Genomic DNA, 26896 nt, shown 5'->3' with positions numbered 1-26896 from the left:
CAAAATTAAAGCAATTTATTTTTGATATAGTTAAAATTGTCATTAGTGCAATAAGTCTTTAAAATGGAAAATTCAAATTCAAAATATTTACAAGTTTACACAGATAACTTAAAAGCAACAAAAACAAACCATCTACTGAGGTCATTTCAGAGTGTCGTCTTAAAGTAAAATAAGGCAAATTAAAACTCCATCACTATTCTTGGTCCAAATTAATCAAACCTAAAAATTAACGATTGTCTGTACATGTTGTTCAAGTACATCATCTGCTTCCAAACGCAAACTCAGACATTTTACAGCCAAAAAAAAAAAGGGTTACAGAATTGTTCTTAACACATTTTCAGAATGCTGCCAGACTTCCATTTCTCCTGGAGGGGACACTCTCATTGGAGTGTATTTCACCTACACAGGTTGAGCTTTCTTCGTCATGATTAAAGCATTCATATGTGGTTGGCAGAGTGCCATTGATTGCTCTGTCATCTTTCCGCAAGGAGACAGGCAGATTTGCTAGAGTGAAATTTACATCTTTAAAGGCATGCAATAAGAAGATTCCCACAATGATCGTGAGAAAACCACTGAAGGTACCAATAATGTCAGCAGCAGACATGTGTTGCCACTCCTTGAAAAGGATAGCAGAACAAGTTAAAACAGATGTTGTAAAGAATACATAATATATTGGAGTCACTATGGAAGTGTTGAATATATCCAGAGCTCTGTTTAAATAGTTGATCTGTGTGCTCACACAGATTATAAGACTTAACAGCAGAATCCAGGACAAAGGATGTTTTAGCACAGGTTTTCCTGCAATAAGTTCCTTGATAGTGATGCCCAAGCCTTTCACACAGGAGACTGACAATGCTCCAATTACAGAGCAGATTGTTATGTACACAAGAATGTTGGTCTGTCCATGGCGAGGTCCTACCACAAATATCAATATTAAGGACACAATGATGACAAGTGTTGCAAAAACCACAAAACCTGCAATAGGGGAGAAAAAAATCACTTATTTATATACAGTACACAAGAGCATCCTGTTAGGTACCAAGAAACATAGTGCATATTTTAAGGTCAACAAGTCAAGGCTGATTTCTCCCCTTCATTTTATTAATTACATGTTCAAATGATGATTTTTCTTCTACAAGTCTTCCAAAATGGAGGCTACAACAAATCTTATGACAACTGATGAGCTGGCTAAAATAAGCATGGAACTACGATTGCTGGCATGCCTGCAATTCCAAACTCTACTTCTCTCCCAGGTTCTGAAATGAAGAATATGGCGCTAGAAAGCCAGCCTTTTACCGCAATCCTTGGATTATTAAAAAGCACAGAACCAGGGGTATGGAGAGCCCATAGGGTGTAGGCATATATCTGAATGCTGTCTGATTTGTTTTGATTTGGGTGCTTCACTCAGCAACAGGAATTTTAAGCCACCAATCGGACATGCTGATAATGCCCTCGAATAAGTCATATCACCCCTCAGTTTCATGTGTAAAATGGAGCTTTACCTTCTTTGTAAAGTGCTTTGAGATCTACAGGTATCAACTGCTATACAAGAGGTAGGTATAGCATTTTTATTAGAATATAATGTGAAACATAGACGACACTCTGACCTAAATTTTAGCTACTAGTCCTAATGGTAACCCTCTGATACTGTAAATTTTCCCCACAGTCTATGCTTCATTTTTAAAGATAGGCTCAAAATTACCTTAAACAGATGACATTTCTTTGCAGAAAATGTAACAAGGGGAAAATAGCTGTCTGCTTCTTAGGTTAACATATTAAACTGCTAATTTATTATTCTTTCAGAACATACTTTTACTTGGACAAAAATTGACCTCATTGTTTAATCCTGACATTCTGTACAAAATAAATTCACTGGTATCCTTCAAAGCTCCTGCTAAGTCTATTGTAGAATTCAAACCCATATTTTATTTACAGATGTAGAAACACAGAGGTGGTCTTTAACATTTTGGTACTAGAAATTTGCAACAGTTGCAACTGTAAATGAACCACAGTCCTTTTAGCAAAGTAGGTTAAACATACTTACCTTCCTACATTAGCTACCCTGCTACCTACAGACAAACTTGACATTTTCTCTCACCTGGATCTCCTAGCTTGTGGGACATTTCATTCAAAGTTTCTACCTCCTCTTCTTGTGGAGCATGAATGACCATCACAGTTGACCCTAATATACTCAACAAACATCCAATTTTTCCATGCAGATTAAGTTTTTCCTTTAAAAAATAGGACGAAAGAATGGCACTGAAAGGAAAAAACACATTGACAGATTATGAATCAGGAGATATTTAATTAATTTGCCCACAGCAGACATAAAAAAACAGTAGTGTCAAAGTTCAGAAAACACTTTCCTCTCAGTAATTAAGAGCTGGTAAGGTTCCAAATAAACAAAGAGGGCAAACAATTTGAATACAGAATTTAGTACATACTGCCTTACTATGCAGATAAAAGCTCTACAACTCCCTTGTTTCAATATCTAATACAGTGCACAGCATCTAGTCATCTGCACCATTATTCATGTCCATACATTTCTATTAGACTAAATCCACTAATTAAATATATTAAGCGTAATTATAATAGTCTATATTAACATGTCTGCTATGCACTAGACTATTTGTAAAAGTCTAGCGGCCCAAAAGTTGTTTTAAATTATGCTGCCTCCTCAAAATTGCTAGGGAGAATGTTATACATCAGTGGCTCCCAAACTTGTTCCGCCGCTTGTGCAGGGAAAGCCCCTGGTGGGCCAGGCCGGTTTGTTTACCTGCCGCATCCGCAGGTTTGGCTGATCGCAGCTCCCAGTGGCCGAGGTTCGCTGCTCCAGGCCAATGGGAGCTGCTGGAAGCAGCGGCCAGTACATCCCTCAGCCCGCGCCGCTTCCCGCAGCCCCCACTGGCCTGGAGCAGCGAACCACGGCCACTGGGAGCCACAATTGGCCGAACCTGCGGATGCGGTAGGTAAACAAACTGGCCTGGCCCGCCAGGGGCTTTCCCTGCACAAGCGGCGAACAAGTTTGGGAACCACTGTTATACATCATCCTCTCTATAAAATCCCTCTCCAAGATGATGTGGTGTACTGGTGCAAAATCCTTGAATCTCTAAAGACAAGTAAGATCCTGACTTTGATCAGGAATGAAAATTAGTTTATTAGTCTTGTCTTCCTTTTATTTGTGCACATCATAACTGGCTTCCAACCTCAAGCGATGCAGAAGACAGGAATAGCAGGGTGTTGCAAGTCAAAGTACACTGCTAGAGCTGTGCAAGGGAGCTTGTAGAGTGCCGACTCATATTATGCCTGCGTTAAGTCAGTGCTACCCCTTCCATTTTTATGAGTCCTAAGTTTAGTCAGAGTTAAGCAGAAAGCCATATTTAACAACTCAAAATAAGTGATAGAAATTTCTAAATACGTACTTCACTTCTACCTCTCTGAAATAGTGCTTCTTTCTAAACAGTTCTTACCTTACAAGAACACTGAGAGCTCCCAATGGAGTCACTAATGTAGCTGGTGCAAATGCATAAGCAGCAAAGTTAGCTACTTCACCAGCTCCCACTGCAGAATAAAAAAAGAATTAGGAAATCTTAACACATGTAAGAGACACCTCTGAAACTGAACAAGTGTTCCCACAGAGAAGAAATTCAGCTAAAATGTTCAGCTGACATGGAAGTTTAATATAAGCAGAACTCAAAGCTAGCAGCTAGATATTCCATATAACAAAAATAAATCTCACCTGTAATTTAGGCTAACCCATTTTTATTTAACAGCCTCTGCATTTCCACATCCTACTAACTCAGGTCATTTAACTCTCACATAAGCAAAATAATCTGCAATTCTATCTTCTATGAAGCAGTATATAAACTACAATGATTCAAGTTAAACGCACATAGTCACACTGTTTAAGTCCAAAGTTTAGGAGATGTGTAAAAAGATTTAACAAAACCAAAGAGAAGGAGAGAGAGGAGGTTTCAAAATATTTTAAAGTAACTTTTTCAATGAATGGTTTTGTATTGGCTAGGGCTCTTACAGAAGGGCCACATACACCCAGGAGGCAGGGATAAAGGAGACAGTCAAAGCCCTGCCACCTGGGCTGTTCTCCCCCACCCCCCCAATCTCTCACAGGGAGGAAGCCCAGGCTCATGACCCTTTTCCCCCTCCCCAATCCCTCACTTGGAGGCAGCAGAGCTCCAGCTGTCAGCCCTGGGTTGCTGCAGCAATGCAAAAGTAAGGGTGGCAATGGGGTGCTAAGTCTCTGCTGTGAAAAGTGATATTGATGAATATCACTTTTCATATTACCACCCTTACTTCTACGCTGCTACAGGTGCAATGCTGCCTTCAGAGCTGGGCACCTGGCAAGCAGCTGCTGCTCTCCGCTCTGCATTCAGAGCTGGGCAGCGGCATATGTACCGGGAAGACACACAGAAAGGGGATCAAATAAGTTTAAGAACCACTGGTCTAGTTTAACTGCCCAATCTTAGTGAAGTGAAAAATTAAAATACATAAATGGTAAAAATTAAAAAGGGGTCAAATTCTCTGCTGATCAAGAAAAACTACTGAAAAAATTCACTGGAGATGTATCTTTTTACACCCAAGAATCTTATTTTTAATTTTATTTTAATTACAAAGATATTACTAATAATACAATTTATTTTTTAAAATATGGATTTTTATCTCAGTGTACCGAGGTATACACTATTTCTAGCTTTGGTTATTGTGCATTCAATAATTTTTTTGAACATTTTGATATTTAAAATTTTTTAACACTGCTTATTTTTTGATATTTACTTGACAGAAGTCCAGCCCACCACAGCCACTCTTTAAGATATGCATGACCGCCTTGACCTGGAATTGGAAGAATGAGCAATTAATCAGCAATACATAGGGGCAAGCATCGATCACTTATGATTGACAGTTCTATTTAAAAAAAAAGAAAAGAAAGAATTGTTTTCAGCCCATGTTATAAACAAACACCTGCACAATTTGATGCATAATCAGAGGCTAGGGTTGAAGTCAAAATATTTTCAACCTCTTAAAACGTGCAGATATTCCTGTGTAATTCACTTTAAAGATTAGTGGCATATATATATATATATTTCTTTGGGACTAGAAATGGCATTACAGACCACATAATATTTGCCTATTCTGAGGTAATGTTCTAGATTCATAACAATGTTAAAACACAAATTAAAGAAAAGGGGATTTAACAGAGTCCCTATTCTTACAGTTAACCTAAATAGTTCCATGGTTTGTAATCCCAGTTGACTAATCATGTTCTTCCTTTTATACAGTAAATTAGGAGGATATCCATAGGAAGATACACCTTTATCTGGGGGAAATAGTCAATCGTGTAATCTAAGGAGCGTATGTGTATACATTAATGTACACACTTTAAGCCACGCACCACCACGGTATTCAGGTGAACTTCAAAGAAAATGGCCATACGTTTGCCCCCCCAAACTGAGAGCACACGTTCTGTGTTCACTCATACCACCACCAACTTCTCTGGAATCACCAGAGATGGAAGATTCTAATCCATACACACACAATTAACCTTTTAGTTTCTTTGATACACCGCAACTGTTTCAGTGTGGTCACTTAACTGGGTGCAATAGCACAGACCACTTTCACACTGATACAATTGGTCAACAGAGGGCAATTGGTGTAGAAGGGCAACAGTCAATCCAACATCATCTTGCATATTTCTAGCCGTTTTCTATCTATCTCAGCTCTTATGTTGTGCCCGTCACTCTAGTATCTCAACACCCAATGCACGGTTACCCCGCTACTACTTCAAGTCTTCACCATATTTATCAAGTGCACAGTCAGCTGTACCAAAAATCCAAAAAGTTCACAAATATCAGTTGGATGGAAGCAATGCAATATTACCAGTTATTAGAGTTATTTGCCTTTGTTTTTGATGAAGTATATTAACTGCTATTAAATTGTCAATATAACCAATTCTTTTAGACTACATACACAACACCTAATAAGAATTAAGTAAAATAACCTTATGTTTTTGTGCTACAGTAAAATATTTACCCAAACCACACAACCATCTAAGATTCTGGAATGTCATCTTCCTGAACATTCCCTTCCTGAACATGCCCTTCCCCCCTCCCTTTTTTTTATTTAATTAAACTTAAGCATTTCTGACATCATGAAAGTCTTCAGGAGACAGTTTAGTTTTAGAAAATGAAAGCTGTGATGTATTCTGATCCAATACTTTGACACAATTACACTATTTATTATGAGCCCATCCATTTCGGCAATCAGGATCCATCGTATTGGTTCCCAAATCATTTTCAAGTACAATTCAAGGTGCAGTTTAGACCTACAAAGCCCTGATTTGGGTCCTACGTATCTTAGAAATTGCCTCTTTCATCTCTATCTCCATAGAGGAGATCATCTGAGACAGTCAAACTGACAGTTCCTAGGTTTGTTAACTTGGGGCAAGCACTCTCATTGTAGGGGCCGGTTTCAGAGTAACAGCCGTGTTAGTCTGTCTTTGCAAAAAGAAAAGGAGTACTTGTGGCACCTTAGAGACTAACCAATTTATTTGAGCATGAGCTTTCGTGAGCTACAGCTCAAGAAGTGAGCTGTAGCTCACGAAAGCTCATGCTCAAATAAATTGGTTAGTCTCTAAGGTGCCACAAGTACTCCTTTTCTTATTGTAGGGGCCCTGACTCTGGAATTCATTCCCCTCCACATCCTCCAACAGGCCAGTATGTTGATCTTCCAATTACACTGTGAAGATCATCTCTTTAAACAGGCTTTTTCCTGGGGGGGGGAAGGGGGGATGTAACCAGGTTTACTCTTAACTGACGTGTTTTTGATTAATATATGCAAATGTATAGTTTGTTTTGGAAATGTACTTAGACGGCACAAACTGAATATATTACAGAAAGGGATTTCACCTTTTACTATACCTAATAACAAACTAGAAATAATGCAGAGTCCAGTGAAAATACAGAAGCTGAATATTTTAGGTCTAGAAGTTTCATCTCTCAATAAGGAACCAAAGTAAATCAATACACACAAAAAATCAGAGTGAAAATTCAGTAGCCATTCACAAAGCATTAAAATAAAATTAAAAACAGGCAAAAGTTCTCAAATGCATACTATACCTGCTCTCATGGAGCCCTTCCTGGCCAGCCGGAGGAGACCTTTCTTTTTTAGGATGAAACTCCCTCCAATGAAAATGCTGGAGCTCATAGCCAACACGAGACCAATATAGAAATCATATTTTCCTCCACTCTGGATCATTTCGTAAGCTACTGAAGTGTTCAAAACCGTCACATCGATCATGGAACAGAAGAGCTGCTGTTACTGGAGACAGGATGATGCAATGCTGAAACCCAAACAAGTGCATATTATCACAACAGGATTTCATACAAATAAATCACACATCTATTTTCTTATGGGAAAACACTGTCTGCAGCCAACAAAGATGGCAACGTGGCTGGGCCTGCCCCAAAGAACCTGAACTCTAAAGGCAGATAACAAAAATCAGACAATACACTGGATGAAGGTGCATACTTGAGGCAGGGGTGAAATAGGACAGATTAAACTGATTAAAGGTTTTGAGGAAGTTCAGAAGAGCATCTGGCACTCCAGATGAGAGTTCACACTACAAGAAGCAACAAGGAATGATGCTTGAAGACAAACGTAAGCAGATCCATGTATTTTCAAACATATAGTGTGTGTTTTTTCTTCATATTCACACAGTTCCATTCCATATAACACACACAAAATACCGCTATTTATGTTAAAATTAATTTACAATCTAGGTTTGAGTTAAGACAGTCACAGCATCCCAATAGCCATATAAGATTACTGGAACAATGGAAGAAGAAAGGTTACAAAGGATTGTTCAAATCATATGGTAGTTCAGTTAGCACAGACTCTTTTTCAGGATGCATAAAAATAGTGCCTTTAAGGAATAACATAGCAGAAACTGCAATAACCACCAGTAATCTTCTGTTTACCAGTAGTCTTTGTAAGGGTTGTTTTTCTCAGTACAAGTATAACAAAGCATCCCTGATGCTTAGCTACAATGGCAATGAAAGAGTTTACTATGGAAAAGCCTTCATTCAGACTATTGGAGTCTCAAGCCTAGTTATGTGGAGAACCGCAGCAAAGGCCCAGAGAAAGTGTCAATAAACAAGAACTTTTAGAGCAGGACTCAAAATCTTCAATAATGCACTCGTGTTTCTGGCAAGACATGACAATTGTCTATTTGCTCTAAATTATATTACTTTTCTGATACATGGTGCAATAAAGATATTGGAGTTTCTTTCTGAGACATTAGATTTTGGATTTTTAAGACATGTGCATAAGCAGTCTTAAAACACTGAAATGTTCTGCTTAATTATATTTCGAGGTGGTTTACTAATTTCTGCCAAGTATGAAAGGGAATGAAGATTCCTCTCATTTCCACTTTTAAGTTGCAAAGAATCTTTTTAAAACAGCTGACCAGTAGAGAGCACTACCCTGATATACTGCCAAAAAAAAACAAAAAAAAAAACACAACCCTGGATAAAAACAGCATCAAGTTTCTATATACTGGAACTGTAGAGGGAAGAGGTCAACAACATGTTGAAACTTACAGGAATATATGAAATTTTCATAATATTCCTGGTTCATATATGTAATACATGTTCCAGGTATAAAAGAAACTAGCAAAAAGTGCAAGCCAATTTAGCATATATATGACCCCAAAGGACGGTAATAAAATATTTCTACTTCAATGTGTATTGCCAAGCTGAATTCAGAGTCTGTGCAGACATTGTAAAACCATACCACAACCTACTGCTATTTCCCAAATGTGCAGGAGGTGTGAGGGGGTGCTAAGGTGCTGGTGTATCAAGGCCCCAACACTGGTACCTTGGCTGAGGACACACCATGCTGTGAGGAGCCCCTGACGCACTAGTATGTTGGCATTCACACCAAGCTCTTATCCACAGCAGGTCATATGGACAGCCCCGGACCCCCACTCAAATACCATCACCCCACAATCCTGACTGCCCCCTTGATTCACATGACACACCTTAAAGGAAATGAGGGATATGAATGAGTAAGCAAGACTATGGTTCTCCCTCCCCCACTATGCTCCCTTAACTCCTCTAGTATATTAGGTTTTTAAACATCGATATATATCAGTGTTTCAAGGTTGAATATGGTAAGGCAGTAGGTGGGCATGCTCAGAGAATGTTCTGAGATGGCGCAATGGGTGGGGAAGGGGCTGACAGAAGCAGTGCTGTGTAGGATAGTGAAATATGGGGGCAATCCAGGTTGTGCATGGAAAAGTGGAATGAAGGGAAAACAGGACTCAGTCAAGGAGTATGATGGAGTGCAGCTCTGAGGTAGGCCAGGATGGGAAGGGGGTCACAGGAGACATTCAATCACTGCAGGGAGAGCATGCAAAAGAGAATACACACTAATGATTAATTTTCAGTGTTTCTACTCATTAAAAAATTGGGAAATTCCCAGACAAGACCTCTCTGACTTTGCTCGACTGTCTAGCCCATGAATGCAAAACTGTAAGAGAAATCAGTTTAGCTTGGCATAGCACCCCAATCCTCCACCCCTACCATAACCCCCTCCCACAAAAAAATATCACCCCGACCCACACTGAGCTAATATTCCTATGCTTGTCTGCCTGCTGGCAGCTTTTGAGGGAAGGTTAGGGTAAGACTTCTGAAAGCAGGGTCCCTTCCATTCCCTGTTGGGAGAATTATGTTTGGTCAATGTTTTCCATTTTAGAAATCTGACAGATATTCATACTGAGCAGCAGCAGATTTCCAATCCAGCAATCTCTACAAAGTGGATGCGACAAACTGACAGTGCTCCTAGTATTCTACTATACCCTAAATAAACTTTATGAAATTAAGTTAAATCTTACTGAATTAGTGTTAATACCTTTGAGGTACATTGTCTTAAAAGTGCAATTGTGCATGTGTTATTTGGGCATTGTATGTACCTTTTCAGTAGGGAGGGGGATGCTCATATACTTTCCTCCTTTATAAGCTTTTTGAAACCACTCCGCCCCTCCCACCCCCAAGAGGTTCACAACCACTTCAAACTGGATTTTCTAGCGAATGACAAAGGAAGGGGTTTTGGATAAATAGCCTGTTTTTAAACTGGCTCAGTGCCTTCTTCCTGATCCACCAAACAGACAGAGGGCCCCAACCCTTAGCAAAGGACTGGAAGGCCCCATAAAACTGTGTTTGTTCTAAGCTGAAGCTGTGATAAACTTGTCACCACAAAGGAAACTTTGTGGATGTGGTAATGAAGGTCTGCTCTTGCCAGAGCTCATGCTAGGGTAGGGGATTATCTGGCAAGCTTATTCACACACATGTAGGTTCTTTTATTCTTTCAATGTTTTCTCTGGAATGACTTTTACCTTAAGAATAAAATAGGGTTGCATAGGAAGTGCTGGGTGGTATCTTATAACTGTAGCAATTACACCTGCTAACCATCTCCAAAGAAAAAGCAAGCAGCTGTTACTGTGCAATCTGTCTATGGTGGGAACAGCACAGTGAAGGCAGGGAACAGTTCAGCTTAGAAATACGTCTCCACCCAGAAAGGCAACAACAGGGGAGCTGCAAGGCTGAGAGTGGGTGCCCCTGCTGGACCACTGAAGTGGACATACAGGTGCAATCACTCTGAACTGTGACAGTGTTTATGAATAATGACTACACGCCCTAAAACTTGGCTATGTCATTCATTTCATTAGTCTCTAGTAAACAATTCACAAATTAGAGATTTTAAATAAAGCTATGGTGCCGCTGCACCCCCCTTCCCCCAACATATAATCAGAACACAAATATTTTTGAATCCTCAGTCAAGTGCTTAGTTGTGGAAGGCTTAATTTTTAATAGAACAGACCAAGGAAAGACAAAAGGTATTCAAATAATTCTAACTAGAGGAGGTTATCTTATATGGCTCAATCTAAAAATTGATTAAGAGCAACTGAAAAGTCAGTTTATTTGCTGCAAGTCCATTCAGACGCGAAATTAATTTTTTTTATTGGAAATAACCTAGTGTGCTGTCCAATCTTCATAGATGCACCCACATAGTTCAAGCACCACTCTATTTTCTTAACATGCAATAGTGCTTCAGCAAATACCAGTATAACAACAACTTTCAACACAGCTGTTTCCTGCTCAAATATCTGTTGGGTTGGGAAAACAGCAGGAGTAACTGTTCCATTCACAAAATATACCCATTGTATTGGCAATGCTCAGAATAACATCAGGTGAGCAGTTTACAAAATACAAAAGAAATAAACACTTTCCTTAGACAAAAATAGTTTTACTGCATACAAAAGAAGATTTTATCACGAGAAATCCAATCCCAGTGACTTGTACTAGGGGTATCGCTTGTTTATTGAGTCGTTGACTTACCTGTTTATAGCATAACAGAGCCTTTGTAATACTCTTGATAGAGCTCAGAATCTGTTTTGACTTTCTTCTAAATGAACTTGCATTCTTCCATCTTTTATAAATAAATATAAAAATGAATACATTTAAAGACTAGCGTTGATGCAAATCCTTGATGCTATAAACAAAGGACAGTACAAGTCTTTAAGGGCAAAATGAGATGCAATCCCCTGGTGAAGAAAGGCTCATTTCATGAAGTGGAGTGAAGAAAGATAGTCCTAAATGGCTGTCTCACACTTCTCGATCTCAGCTGAGAGGAAGCGAGGAATAAGGTCAGAACAAGCCATATACCCCTTAAAGGCAAAGGCCAGGATTACATTAGAAACTACCAGCACAGCAACATCAGGTACGGGTATGATTTTTTATGATATTTTTATGTCAGCAAAACCCTCCTTGCACAGATCACGTTACACTGGCGTAAAAGAGCTTTTGCTAGCATAGCTATTGGTGAGATGGTATATAAACTATATCAGCAAAGGCACTTTTTTTTGCCAGTATAAGCTTCATCAATACTAGGGGCAAGATTACACTTAAAACACTGTCGCTGTAGCGCTTTAATGAAGATGCTCTAAACCAATGGGAGAGAGCTTTCCCTTTGGCACAGTTAATCCACCTCCTCGAGAAGTGGTAGCTATGTTGGCAGGAGAAGCTCTCCCACCTCATAGCGCTGTCTACACTAGGGATTAGGTCGGTATAACTATGTTGCTCACAGGTGTGGATTTTTCACACCTGAGCGACATAGTTATACCAATGTGTCTGTAGTGTAGACCTGACCTAGGAGGGTTTTGCCAGTATAGCTACAGCAACAAAGCTTTTAAATACAGACTAGGCCAAACTCATTTTCTCCACACCTTCTTTTTTAGAAGGGGATAGGACAGAGGTGGGCAAACTATGGCCCACGGGACCCTCCTGCCCAGGCCCTGAGATCCTGGCCCTGGAGGCTAGCCCTGGCTCCTCCCTCGCAGCCTCAGCTCATTGCACCGCCTGCGCAATACTCTGGGCGGCGGGGCAGCGAGCTCCTGGGGCAGCGCAGCTGCAGAGCCCAGCCTGAACCGGTGCTTTGTGCTGCGTGGCTGGCTCCAGCCAGGCGGCGCCAGCCACTGGTGCTCCAGGCAGTGTGGTAAGGGGGTGGAGGGGTTGAATAGAGGGCAGTCTTAAGTCTTTTACTGAGGCAATTTTAAGGGTTGCAATTCTGTAACAGAAAAGCTTCAAAAACAGACTTCAGCAAGAAACTGCTGAGCTTGAATTAATATGCCAACTAGATACCATTAACTTGAGTTTGAATAGAGACTGGGAGTGGCTGAGTCATTACACACATTGAATCTATTTCCCCATGTTGAGTATCCTCACACCTTCTTGTCAACTGTCTAAATGGGCCATCTTGATTATCACTACAAAAGTTTTTTCTCCTGCTGATAATAGCTCATCTTAATTAATTAGTCTCTGACAGTTTATATGGCAAGTTCCACCTTCTCTGTATGAATATATTCTTAATATGTTCCATTCTATGCATCCGATGAAGTGGGCTGTAGCCCACGAAAGCTTAAAAAATAAATTTGAATAATCTCTAAGGTGCCACAAGTACTCCTGTTCTTTTTGCAAATTTTTTTGGGCATAAGCTTTCGTGGGATAGAACCCACTTCATCAGTTGCAAGGAGTGGAAAATACAGGAGCAGGTATAAATACATGAAAAGATCTGAATTGTCTTACCAAGTATGAGGTTAGTCTAACGAGACAATTCAAATGACAGCAGGATACCAAGGGAGGAAAAATAACCTTTGAAGCGGTAATGAGAGTGGCCCATTTCAGACAGCACTGTGACTGGTTCTCACTTGAGCTAGGCTAACTTGTGAGAAGTACCTCACTGTAGATAAACTCTGCAGTGAAGACATATGATGTGAAAGGCAATATTTCAGCTAGACAGTTAAATCTTTGAAAAACTCTGACTATCCTGAAGATTTTTTCTCTCTCAGTGGACCATCTCCCAGAAGGCGGAAAATGAAATGGTTTTGCCAACTTCTCTTTGCATATTTGTCTTCAAAAAACTGCTTGGGAAAGCTGGGGAGCGGATTTAATAAGTATATCAAGATGGACAAAGGAGAAGTCTCCCTGTAGACAGCAGTATGATGCTAGCAGGTGGAGAGGTCAGAAAGAGGGGATTGTTTTCAAGGAATGTAAGCTATTCACTTTTCCTTTTTCCTCTGTAACTACACAAATAGTTTAGCTTATTCAAAATGAGAGTCTAGATACATTAAGGAAACCAATATTTTTGTTTCAACTTCATTTTCATTCTGTTTTTAATGAATCTTGGTTTTACTAAGATGACTGTTCATGGGTAGTTTCATGCAGCATCCCCAGAACCTCAAAGGAGAAGAGTAGAGAGCATCTGGAAACTACACCTCTCTCAGCCTTGATGAAGGGGCACCGACAAAGCTGTCTTCTCTCAGTGACTTGTGCTACCATTATGCTGAACACAAGGGGAGAAGCCAGAAGACCATGGAGAAGATATTGCTTTGGTCACAAATGGTGTAAATTTGCTAAGTGTTCTCTTACTAAGTGCACGGCCCAATTCAACAGGAAATTACCTCACTCTCACAAAGCTGGCCGCAGCTCAACTGTGGAAAGTCAGCTTGCCACTGAACCCATAAAAGTTGTGACTCAGGGATCAGTTTACTTCTGTAGAATAAGAGCTTGGAACCACAGCCATCCACACATAACAGAATATATACTGCCCTTAGGGAAGCATCTACTCATAGCCTGTCCATTGTGGAAAACTGTGAAGTAGGAAAGAGCACCAATCAGCCGCTTGAAAGGAAACTCATTTGTCTTCAAAATATAATACAGGACTAGGCCACACCTGACAACGTAAGCCGTGAGAAAGCTCTTTGCTTTCCAAGTTGTTGTTCTCTATGTGCCAGTGGAGTAGCAAAGTGATATTTTCAAGAGACTTTTATCAATTTCACATTCCTGTTTCAATGTGAGCAAAGTGACTAAGTGACATTTACAGTAATGGTTCAATTTCACATTCCCACTCCATTAGGCCGTAGCAGCAAGCATCCAAATAGCAAAAAAAAGGTGATTTTCAAACTAAACCAAGTTTTTATTAAGTGGAGCCGATACTGATTAAAATACGTAAGTTTGTGAGAACAATGTGCACAGTGTAGCACTTGAAATATATGCAAAGAAGGTGGAAAAAATAAAATACAATGTAACCTTTCACCTTGTGCATGTTTACCTACAGCTATGACCATAAAAGTTTCCTTTTTTAAGCAATGAAAAGAGGAAGTGGCCTTACCTGGTAAAAGTTTACGTGTTCAGAAAGAGATGAAGGGGCTGGTCTACACTGAAAAGTTACGTCAGCCTAGCTATGGCTCTGAGGGTGTGAAAAATCCACACTCCTTAGAGATGTGGTTAAGCCGATGTAAGTGTAGGCAGCGCTAAGTTGACAGAAGAATTCTTTTGTCGACGTAGCTACCACCTGTTGGGGAGGTGGATTACTTATGCCAACAGCAGAATTCCTCCCATCATCATAGGCAATACCTACGCTGAAGCGCTGCAGCAGCACCACTGTAGCATCTTAAGTCTAGAAATACCAGCTAAAATCAATTGTGACTAAAACGTTCTAAACATTCAACACTAAACGAAGGTGGTATTTCATGAAGCAAGTTAGCTAGTCTTTTTTGCATTTAAAATGAAGCAGTTGTAAGTCTAATACCAAGAGGGTCCTAACTTAGCCAAAATAACGAGTTTTATACCGTTTGCAAATGGAACACTGCTCATGGAGATGACTGTACTCTTTCCATTTGTGAGCAGAATGAACTGTTCCAACTTACCCTGTTTTGCCACTGAAAGTAAACAAAGCCACATTAATCACTGGACAGGGTCTCCTTTATTCTAAAATAATCCATGCTGAAAATACTAGATGTTATAAGAGTTGTGACATAGCTCTAGCATACAAAGAAGCTGTTAAACTGTCAAATATTATTACTTTTGAGGCCAAATCTACATTGAAGAACTTTACAGTATAGGAATACCAGTATACTATACGGACAAAGCCAAAGCACTTAGTGTAGATGCAGCTATGCTGGCAAAGCTGTTCTTTGCACCAATATAGTAAAACCACCCCACAAAAGTGAAACAAGCCACACACCTGTAAAAGCAGAGTTTTGACCGTATAACTTTGTCTACACTGGCGCTTCTGCTGGCACAGCCATGTCTGTCAAAGGATCACATCTCACTGACACAGCTATGCCAGCATAAGTCTGTAGTGTAGACCTGGCCTGAGCTACATCACTGTAGTGTAGATACTTAAGAAGATTTTCTGTTGCTGTAGTAAATCCATGCCATGAAGAGGCTGTAGCTAGGTTGATGGAAGAATTCTTCCAGCAACCTAGCAGCATTTACATTGTGAGGTAGGCCAACCTAACTACACTGCACAGGACATGACATTTTTCACAGCCCTGACCAACATAGCTAGGAGGACCAAAGTTTTAGGTATAGTTTCCTGTATACGTACAGTCCCGAGAATGAAAAGAATTTAGTCCTCATAACATTATCTGAGTATGTGGATGTTACCATTCTGATTCATTTGAAGATATACTGATTTTTGTTTTCACAAATTTAGCAGAAATAAAACAGTTAAAAAATGCGAAGAGATTTGATTTTTAGAAGATTTCAATTTTAAGTTTCTGAAGTATTAATAAATTTAAAATAATTTTAAATAAATATTAGGTGGCACTACCTAAGAAAATGGTCATAAAGATTGTGACATTTATTGAGTCAGATCCACTCAATAAATAAGTAGCAAGTACAAGATGTATGCACCACATGTACCACTTCAGCCTTTGAAAGAGATTGTAAGTGAGATTTAAGCAGCACATATGCCTGTGTCTGACCTTCTGACAAAAACAAATTTCATTCTTTCTACCTATTGAATCACTATTCAATTTTTAATTTCAAAATTGGACTGTGTTCTTACAGATCTCTTACCTTTTCGACGTACTATAGATACTTCTTCACATGCCACTTACCCTCCATTTTTCTAGTCAAATGGACCACACTGAAAGAAAACGGAAGCTAACCCAAGATCTTACACTGACACTATTCTTTTTAAAAGTACCATGCTGAAGTGTCAATTTACTGAGCAATAAAATGCCTTGAAATTTATTGATTCTTCCAGTGTTTAACTCCTTATATAAAACTCTTAACTTAATTACATTAAAATATTGCTAAAATAACTGTTATGGTTAAGGAGTCCAAGATTTAAGAATTGTGAGTAAATGGATCCTCCTCAGCTGCAAAATCAAGGAATGCTTTCAGAATCAAGACCCTTTTAAAATGGATTAAGAAAGTTCACACCTATCTCTTTCAGCATGACTACAGATTTCGGAAAGAAGCCAAGTACCAGTTTTAAAACAGAATTTTGAAGACCTTTCCTGTGGATTTCTGTAGACTATTTCAGAAAATAATCCTGCATGCTTTATTCACAGATTTCAATTTTCCTAGGTAATAATAAAGACTAAAATCTAAGATTTTCATTCAGAAGCCATGATATTTAAATTCAATAAGAGTGCATTCTGAAAAATCTGCCAATACTAGGAAGTTTATCCTAAGGACCAAACTACCCTAAAAGTGTTTGTAATGTTACCTGGACCTCCTCAACTCTTGCCATGTCTCCAAAGCAATTTTTATTAGTTTGACATTGAAGAGCAGTATTGATATTTCACTTAGCTCACCCACAGAGGGGAAAGAGAAAATCTGTTGACACTTTTCATCATTTGCTTTTGTTTTCCGTTATGTAGCAGCAAAATGAAGCAAACCTACCACACTGCAACATATGGGGAGGAAAGGAATAACGGGTCAAATATACTATAGGTACTACTTCATCCTATTTAGCAAGTCTCTGTCAGTCTACATATTTGCATTTTTAAAATATTTTGCAGTATGGAAACATGACTTTTTTTAAAAAGATCCTTAGGTGAGAATAATAAGAAATATACCCCTCTTTACTATTGTCACTTTACACGGTAAATTAAGCATTTCAGTGAGAATATAGTTTTGACACTGGAAGCCTTTAATTTATACAATAAATTATATAAATAAAATCTCTATGAAAATAACCAACAAAAACATCAAACAAATATTCTCAATATACGTATGTTAGAATGTTAACAGTAAAAGTACTATTAAGTTAAAGCCATCCCCCCAAGTTTAAGCATCTTTTGTCCATTCATGCCACTTCTCTTCTTTAGTGTCAGGTACAGGTACCTCTAAAGAAGGGCAGCTGCAGCATAGCATAAAACCAACAAAGACCACAAACAGCAGTTGATACAAGAGTGAATGAACTTAAAAGTCAAGTACCATTTTCAAGATGGTGAGATGTATGCAGAATGGTATGTATGAAGAGAGTATGTAAAAACTACTCTGGAAAAAAGTAATGCCACCTTAAATTTTCTGGTTAAAATACAATTCTCCAAATTTATCAAAGCAATTATATAGTCACAAGAGACCTATACAAAAGCATGTTAGCCATAAAATTCAATTGTGCATATACTATCCACCTATTATGTCAGGTAACTAAACTAAAAAGTGATTAAAATATAATGGTGATGTAATGAAGCATTATTACAGAGACACTGAAAGCAACAGCTGTGTTAAAATTGGATTCTAAATATACCTATTAGTGTAAACACCTTTAAGTAGATCTTTCTCACTTCTTAAAACAATTGCCTAGCAGTTTAAGTTTTTATTAACAAAAAGTTAAAGCTGCAGCTGACGTGCTTTTGAAACCCCCCACATCTCAAATGGAGCAGGAAGGGCCCATGTCCCGGGGGAGGGTGGCTGCAGGGTGACCTCCAACCTCTGTGCAGCCAATCGCCTGTGCTCCCTACTGCCATGTTGGAGCCTCCATATTTATTTATTGACAAATAAAATTTGCAGAATTTTAAAATAGTGTGTGCAGAATTTTTATTTTTTTGGTGCAGAACTCCCTCAGGAGTAGCAGGTGAAGTAACTAACCAGGGTTACCAGCCTCACACGAGGTGTGGGCAGGCAGGCTCAGCCTGGCAGGACTTAAGTGTGGAGGGATCCAGGAGTGAGGAGAGAGGGTTCTATGTGGATCAATCTGGGTGTGGGTGGCTCAGGAGGGGATCTAGATGCACAGGGGCTCTAGGACTCTGCAGAGGGGGGTCCAGGTGAAGGTGGTTGGGACTCAACAGGGGGTTCTGGGTGTAGGAAGATGGGGCTCAGGAGGATGGCTCCAGGTGCTGGAGGAGTTGGGCTTGATGGGGTTGGGGTCCGGGTGCAGCAGGTTGGGGCGGTCCAGGCGGAGGTGGTTGTGGAGTAGTCCAGGTGCATAGGCGATGGTGCTCATCAGTGTGTGGGCTTGAGTGTCTGGGGTGGGGTTTGGTTGGGGGAGCTGGATACACAGAAGTTGGGTGGACAGGGGAGTAGCTCCCTATACAGTGACCCCTCCCCCTGCAGTTGAAGAGCAATGGAGGCAGGAAGTGGGTGGGAGAGGGGAGATACAGAGGTTTCTGGGAGTGGGTCTGACCCAGACCCAGACCCAGCCGTTCTGTGCAGGGCAAGTGCACTCCTTCCTCCACCCCAGGTGGGACTAGCCACTGAGTCCAGTGCAGAATGGGAGCCACCGGTCAGGGTGGGGCTGGGACTCGGTGGGGCTCTGGATGCAGGGGGTGAGGCTTGATGGGGTATAGATATAGGGGGTCCGCAGCCCCAGCCAGAGCATCCCCAGCCCTGCACTGCCTGCAGTGACTTACCTCTCCATTGGCTGCACCCGAAACGACTTGCCCATGCTGTTGGGTACGGGAGCATGACTGCTCTGGCAGCTTCTCTTTGCTTCCCTGTCAGAAAGTAATTTTTCTTCAGGGAAGCACAGAAATCTGCATGGGACATGCATTCTGTGCATACGCAGTGGCGCAGAAAACACTCCAAGTTTTGTGGCTTGGCTACTACAGTAGCGTTAGAAATATTCAACGCCACAGGAATTTACAAAAAAATCTGAGAACGCTACATTTTACACAGTAGCTATTTAGAAAAGAACAGAGATAATAGGTTATGGCAGTGTTTGTAATGAGAAAAAGTAGAAATTCAGGCGACTAGTTTAAGGATGTCTTTTTGTCTACTAATAAGCTAGTCAGAGCAGGTCTGACATCTTCCTATACATCTGTGTAGTACCTAGCACACTGGCTGCATTGTCTCTAGGAAAAAAAGGTGTGTTAACTTGGGTGAGTTAACATATACAAACTAAAGCCTTCATGTACATATAAAACATTTGGATAAATGGTTTCAGACAATGAAAGGAAATGACAAAATATAAACCAGGTGTTCTCAAAATGGGGGTTGGGACCCCTCAGGGGTTGGGAGATTATTACATGGGGGTTGCAAGCTGTCAGTCTCCACCCTAAACCCCACTTTGCATCCAGCATTTATAATGGTGTTAAATATATTTAAAAAGTGTTTTTAAATTTATAAGGGGGGGGGGAGCTGGCCACACTCAGAGGCTTCCTATGTGAAAGATAAGCTATTACCAGCAGGAGAGTGAGTTTGTGTAGTATGGGGGTGGGGGGGTGAGAAAACCTGGATCTGTGCTGGAAATGGCCCAACTTGATGATCACTTTAGATAAGCTATTACCAGCAGGACAGTGGGGTGGGAGGAGGTATTGTTTCATGATCTCTGTGTGTATATAATGTCTTCTGCAGTTTCCACGGTATGCATTCGATGAAGTGAGCTGTAGCTCACGAAAGCTCATGCTCAAATAAATTGGTTAGTCTCTAAGGTGCCACAAGTCCTCCTTTTCTTTATGTGAAAGGGAGTCACCAGTACAAAAGTTTGAGAACCACTGGTATAAACGGACCTGGAAAAGGCTTTAGGATAATGCCTGGGGGGCGAGAAGAGGAAATGGAAGCAGAAGCGGCGCGCAATGGAAAGCGCAATCTAGCAGTAAACGGCGAGTCTCCGGAGCGCAGTGAAGTTTAGGAAACTGCTTCCCGAAGTGCAAGAAGAGGGCTCGGGTGTAACGACCAGCCTGTAACGTGCCAGTTCAGCTGCCACCAGGACCGGTATCCAGAAAGAGCCGCGCGTGCCGCCGCGAGCGCGCCCCGAGGAGACCCTCTCGGGGCGCCCGTTCCGATGCCAGGGGAACCGGCGCTGAAGGCAGCGGCACCGGCGAGACCCCCCGGGGCGGGGTGGGGGGGTGAGAATCTCTTCCACGCTGGCGGCTTTTCCCCCTAAAAAGTTCCCACAGCTGCTGCCAGCGGGCTCCGCGCCAGCGGCTCCCGAGCGCGGACGCGTTGCGCTGCTCACGGCGGCTGTCGCCAGGGCCCGGCCTGAGACGCGGGCGCTGGGCTGGGCTGGGCGGCGGGGAGGTTACGCGCCAGTAGCCAGACCGCCCGGGCGCGCTCGCCGCCGCCGCCAGCGGGGGCCGGCCCAGCAACGGCGGGAGGCCCGCGGGGCGGCTCGGCGCAGGCGCGGCCCGAAAGCGGCGGCGCGCGCGCGCGCGCCTGTCATCGGAACAGCGGCTCCGGGTCGCTCGGTACCCGCCGTAAGAGCGCGCGCGTGGCGGGAGGGGGGAGAGGCAGGGAGTGTGCAGACTGGGAGGCCCCAGGCTAGGGCGCCCTGCGTCACGTGCCGCCGCCCCGCCCATCGGTTATCGGAGGAGGCGGGGCGGGTCGGGTTCGGGAACCAGCCTCGTTCCCAGGGGAGGACATGAACTACCAGCCCCCGCCTCTTCCCCCGCAACGAGTCGCCGCGCGCGCGAGGCCCCGCCCAGGGGGCCGGAGGAGGGCGCGGCCCCCACCCCGGCCGCGAGTCCCGCGCTCACCTGCGGCGGCTCCTCACATCCCCGCCGAGGGGCGGCCCTGGCCCTGGCCCGGCGCGGGAGGAGGGAAGGTGGGGCTGGTCCCTGCGCGCTCCGCTGCCATGGAGAACCCGGCGCCGACTCGCGACTCACTCTTCCGGCCCGGGCCGTCACAGCCGGCGGAAGGGGTGGGGCCAGCGCGGGGACGAGACAGCGGTGGCCCCGCCCCAGGAGCCCCAACCACGTGACCACTCACGTGTGCGCGCCCGCCGCAGCCGGCCTGGTCTGGGGCCAAGCCCCCTGCGCCCGCTGCCTGCCGGCTGGAGCCCAGGGTCCGCGCTGCGTGGGGCCCGGGCGCCGAGGCGGGAGAGACGGGGGGATGGCTTAGGGGACCCGCTGCGGCAGGTGGGAGCCAGAAAGCGCTTTCCAGCCGCGCCCGGGGCGGAAGAATTGCTCTGTGCAAGCTTGTCTCTGTCCCCGACTGCGGTGGGGACGATAAAAGACACCACCTGCCTCTCCCACCGTGTCGCAGGACGGGCAGGTCCTGATCTGCTGTCAGTGCCGGGAACCAGAGCTGGGGGTACGAGCTCGCCTCCTCCAGCAAACATTAATGCTACCATGAACTGGACAGAAAGGAGCACAAGGTGAGGAGGCGAGTTATTGGATTGAGGGTACCTGTTCCTTTCCTAAAAGAAAAGGAGGACTAGTGGCACCTTAGAGACTAACCAGTTTATTTGAGCATAAGCTTTTGTGAGCTGAGAAGCTTATGCTCAGATAAATTGGTTAGTCTCTGAGGTGCCACAAGTCCTCCTTTTCTTTTTGCGAATACAGACTAACACGGCTGTTACTCTGAAACCTGTTCCTTTCCTGACCAGCTCACACCAACCGTAGTTTTTATTTGTTTAAGCAACACAGATAGGCAAATTAGTTATCCCCAAACCCTCTCCCTCCCAGGCACAGTCCCCAAATAGTTATCCAGGTCAGCCGCAGCCTCCTTTTTCTAAAAGTTAACATAAAACCTGACAGACAGCAGTGAAAGATTTAAAATCTTTAAGGGAAAAAATGGGTTATGCGATGGGATAAATTGCATTGTCCTTTTCAAATAACATTGTCCTATTTTCAAATAACTGAGAGAGAGGCTGTTAAATATTTTCTGTAACTTATCTTCCCTTTCCCCACTTTTTTTCCTTACTACTTTATACTTTGGTCAAAATATATTTTCCCTTATGCACTACAAGTACTGTTTTTGCTTTAATGTCTTGGGTATATTTTATACTCTGACTAGTTGAGCCTCTTTCTCAACCTGACACAAAAGTGATACACCCAACTTTAACAGCTCATAGCCTTAGGACCCAGGGGTTGGGGTGTTTTTGGACAAGACTACAATATTCCTCCTGAGATGCTCTAAAATTTAAACTGCAGGACAGCCTTTGTGTAAGGGGACAGTCCAAAACTACAAGTGACAGTGTGCGTATGGAGAAAGCATAGTGGCATGGTTGTTACCTTTTCAGAGGGGGTTAGATTCTGTTTAGCCTCTGTGCCTTGCAGCCAGTATTGTCTTTCCAACCTCTTTCAAAGGTCAACTTGGCTCCTTATTGCTCTTCTTTGTAAATGGTTGCATCTGGCTTGCTTTTTTATTTTTCAAACAACAGATAGTCTTTTTCTCTCTGAGGTAGCTTACTGTATTTCCTCACCCAGTGACTTCTCATTGAATTCAATCTTAACATTAGTAGACAAAAATGCCCCCTCCCTGTACCAGACATTATAATAGCATACTGAGGATTCAAGGGATGTTTTTAAATTCTAGGCCTATTTTACTCCCCATTGCATTTTATCGTGTGGATACAAGATTAAAACGAGTGTAAAAATCCTAACATTAAATGCACACACTTGTAAAAACTTTTGCCCAAGTAAGCAAATATGTAAAGATCTGAATTGTTGTGTAACTTTGTGCCTCAACAGCCTTGGGTCCAGTGCAAAAATGAATTAAAGAAAAAAATAAAATATACTGTGCAAAATGGTGCAGTGTGAAACAGAGATGTGTATAAATGCATTACATCTGAGAAAGCTCAGTGTTTTAAGTGTTAAAGAAAGTATTTTGGAGAATGTTGGATCCTAAAACTGATTGAGCTAGCCTAATCTTGGACACATCTTTCTTTGACTCTCAATCAACACAGCAGAGAAACTGAGTAAACATAGGGAAATAAGTTCAAAACCAGAAGTTGCATCCCCATCCTCAAAAATGTATGATTTAAAACTTTCCATAATTTATTAGAGCAAAGATTTGCAATTCTTGTTCATTATCACTTCCTTTGGAAATACTGAATATATTTTTAAAATTAAATAGTAATACAATAGTAAAATCAGTATCACGTAAGACTGATTGATTAAATGCATACAATGTACTTAGCACTAGACTTCAGCTCTACAGGTGCCCTTTATAGTAACCTGTTTCTCCTATGCCCCAAAAAAATACAAGCCAAAAAAAAAATCAGCCTTTTAACAAACCTCTAGGAACATTATTAAAGGGAACAGTGAATAATCACACGTAAAATATTAAATAGATTAAGTATTATAATTTCTTCAAGAAACTTTGAGGTTTTAGCTGCTCCTTTTGTTTATGTAATCTTGATTGCTGCCTCTGTCCAAAAAATAAATTTAACCTTGTTTCAGACAAAAACATGAAAGTTGAGCCTACCCCATGTTTTATCATAAATCATTATGTCAAAGCTCAAGACTATGCTCTGTAACATGAAGGGTTCACAGTATCTCTGAATAATTCATAGCAGGTTTAGTTACATAACGTTTCAACCACATTTCAGAAATACTAGCTGCCACATGGAGTGAATCCCAAATGTCAGGATGATGGTGACCCAACTAATCTATTCCATTTTTGCAGTGTAACTTCTCATTTAGACCCAGTCAGGAAAGCAATTCAAGTGTCTCATTGAATTTCACATTGAAGGTCTGCAGGGGCAGACTCCTTTGCAGGACTGGGGCCAAAATCCTTATGAATTCTGGACTAGATTCTCTGGCCTATTCTGGTCCCTTTGCACATCTCAGGTGGTGCAAAGCAGGTAAAAGCTGCTCACATCTCTACAGCTAGGTACTCTCCTTATGCTGAGAGTCCCAAGCACACAGTCATATTAGCTGTTTCATAAGCCATACTTCCTACTCCAAGAGAACCCGGGGAAGGGCTTGTACTGTGGTGGGGAGAGGCAAGGGCAGATATCCCCAGGTGGTGCATAGTCTCTTGGGTGACTGTTACCAGCTGAAAGAGTTTTAAAACATCTCGTAAAATATTCTAAATTCAATAAGGGCTGTAGCTGGCAAAAAATGAAACTTGGAATCAGGGAGCCTGAGGAGGCTCCCTGATAGGCCTCCCTCTACTGCACTTAGTAAACAGAGCACAGCAAAGAATCTGGGTTTCTGAGTTCACTAAGACAATAATACTGTAGTATGTCTTACCCAGGTTATTTGACATGTTACCAAATTACTGATTATCTTTACTAATATCAACAGAACAGAGTAAATTATCTTGCTGTCTCTATAATCTTTTAACTTCTTGCTAACATTCACATCCTATTTTATTTCTGTCAATATGTACTTTTTATTTCCATTTGTATATCATAATGTTGCTATTCAGCGAAGAGTTAAAGGGACATTGTAAGGTTGACAGCCTCAAAATTCTCAAGCAGAAAGTGCAAGAGATAAAAGCAGGATGAATATACACTTACAAATGTCGTTGCCTCACCCAGAGCAGGAACTCCACTTTAAGATTGTTGTAGCTCTCATTTTGGAATGTTTTTGGTAAGAGGAGTTGACTGTCAAATTTTTGGGCTTTTTAACTCTGGCCCCCTCTAAACCTTGTAAATAGAAATCCTAGGAACTTGCTAACCTGAGGTAATTCGCCTCCAGTGCAACTCTGCTGTCACACCCCAAAACCGCCTCCCTCAGGGAGTCCCCTGGGAAGGCAGATCAGCATTGTATGTTGCTAATGCTGTTGCTAGCATCGCAAAGCATTTTAGGGAGGGTCAAAGGTGTGTGAGTGGGGAATGAAAGAGTCCTTTGCAGGAGTACAAGAGGCTGAGAGAGGAGGAGAAAAAACCAGAGGACAGGTTAACTCAACACTGCAGCTAGCAAGCTCAGTGCGAAGATAAGATGCTAACTCCAGCCAGCTCAAGGCCACAGCACACATCTGATTCTCAGCTGCCAGCCAAGAAAGAGGGGGGCCCAGAATCCACAGACCAATCATGAGAAAGGAAGATTCAACTGAACAGACACAGACCTGTAGAGCCAGCCCATAACAAGTGAGACAAGCAAAGGCCAGCACAGAGGAAAACAAAGTCTAGCCAGTGTGTTTTGGAGAAAGTCGAGGAGACCACAGAAAGCTGGTTTGGACTGGCACAAAGAGCACCAGGAACAGAGGTCGTGGAATAGAACACCCCCAAAGGAGCCCAGGACTTAAAACCCTCCTGAAAGGTGGAGCAATTTGGAGAGCACAGCAGATCCTTGGACGGCCTGGGCCCAGGACAACACTCCCGTCCACCTCCCCCCCTGCCTTCTTCTGACGTTACACTCAGACTTGGCCAGTCTGGGTCGTGCATGTGAGAATATGAAAGTGGGTTAGGGCTTAGGGCATGAACTCTTTCTTTCTTCCCCTGAGTGACGTGGGAGTGTTCCCAACACTCTCTGCTGTTATTTTATTATTTTATTAATAAAGCTTTAAAATTTAGACACTTGGTGTGCCTCGTCATCTCCTCCCCAAAAAGATCCTGTAGCCCCAGACAGATTGGTAACGAAAATCTGTCCTTCTAGTGATAGCAAGCATGAAAGCAAAACTAATGTAGACAGGACACAGCTGGTTTTAACACAGTGCTACATAAAATAAGTGCCCTCCGTTTCTATATTAAAGCTTCCACTAATGGTGCACTGGTGGAGCTGCTTCAGTGGAGAATTACAGGTCTGAATTTTCCTAATATCAACATCCCTAAAGTACATATCATCCATCTTATTTCCTATTCAAAAGGTTCAGTGATCATGCATGTGGGAAGAGAAGTGTCAGCCTGTATAATTTTTTAGACTTTACATCTGATCACATTTGAATTATGACTGCCACCTTTGAATATATAATAGAGCCTGGGTGCACAGTCAAGAGTATTGACACTAATTGTTATTCACTACCCACAAAATATCATCTTTGACAGACACCTTTTTCCTTTTTAAAATTAATCCAACTCTGATTTGCAGTAGCAATGGCGTAACCCCTTCAACACAGGTAAAGAAGCTAACACAACAACATTAATCATTCCTGCTCATAAATCCTGCACTCAGAAAGACACACTTGATACTCACTTTTGTTAGCCTACACTATCAGACATGATAGTATAATGGTGACTCCCAAAATGTTGCCAATTTCACTACAGCACTGGGTCCAACTGAAGGCAGAATTTGATGGTCAGCCTGCATAATTTTCCAAGTGGTTTCTACTCTCACTTGCTGACACTCATTCAGCAATGGGGTTAGAGGTGTACCCTGCTAAACAACTAGCTACAATATAGAAATGTATGGCCAGAGTAAGTAAAGGACTTCAAGCCCTGACAGGTATTTATATCTTAGGAAAAATGCTCA

General features: G+C 42.0%; 2 protein-coding genes and 1 long non-coding RNA gene across 4 annotated transcripts in view; 2 read left to right on the top strand and 1 right to left on the bottom strand.

The window, feature by feature from the left end:
- On the bottom strand, positions 1-21458 carry NIPA2 (NIPA magnesium transporter 2). 2 transcript variants are annotated; one of them, XM_073353226.1, is made up of 6 exons: positions 21290-21458; positions 7131-7354; positions 4792-4848; positions 3471-3561; positions 2099-2259; positions 1-975 (listed from the first exon to the last, which is right to left on the bottom strand). In XM_073353226.1, exons 2-6 carry the CDS (start codon positions 7309-7311, stop codon positions 338-340), a joined length of 1128 nt encoding a protein of 375 aa, XP_073209327.1. In that variant the 5' UTR covers positions 7312-7354; positions 21290-21458; the 3' UTR covers positions 1-337. The 2 variants fall into 2 exon arrangements, with proteins under 2 accessions (XP_073209327.1, XP_073209336.1); XM_073353235.1 differs by lacking the exon at positions 21290-21458 and adding an exon at positions 11412-11633.
- Positions 7304-26896, top strand: part of HERC2 (HECT and RLD domain containing E3 ubiquitin protein ligase 2) — a 331520-nt gene continuing 311927 nt past the window's right edge. Inside the window, exons 1-2 of the mRNA XM_073353148.1 lie at positions 7304-7354; positions 21290-21628. Coding sequence (XP_073209249.1) covers positions 7310-7354; positions 21290-21628 — 384 coding nt within the window. The 5' untranslated portion in view covers positions 7304-7309. The remainder of the gene's footprint in view (positions 7355-21289; positions 21629-26896) is intronic.
- Positions 21635-26896, top strand: part of LOC140914723 (uncharacterized) — a 16263-nt gene continuing 11001 nt past the window's right edge. The window contains exon 1 of the long non-coding RNA XR_012159968.1: positions 21635-21909. This is a non-coding gene — a long non-coding RNA (uncharacterized lncRNA). The remainder of the gene's footprint in view (positions 21910-26896) is intronic.

This window comes from Lepidochelys kempii, chromosome 1 (assembly GCF_965140265.1).
Source record: "Lepidochelys kempii isolate rLepKem1 chromosome 1, rLepKem1.hap2, whole genome shotgun sequence".
Lineage (NCBI taxonomy): Eukaryota > Metazoa > Chordata > Testudines > Cheloniidae > Lepidochelys > Lepidochelys kempii.
The sequence above is the reverse complement of the archived record's forward strand: the minus strand, read 5'-3'. Positions and strand labels throughout refer to the sequence as shown.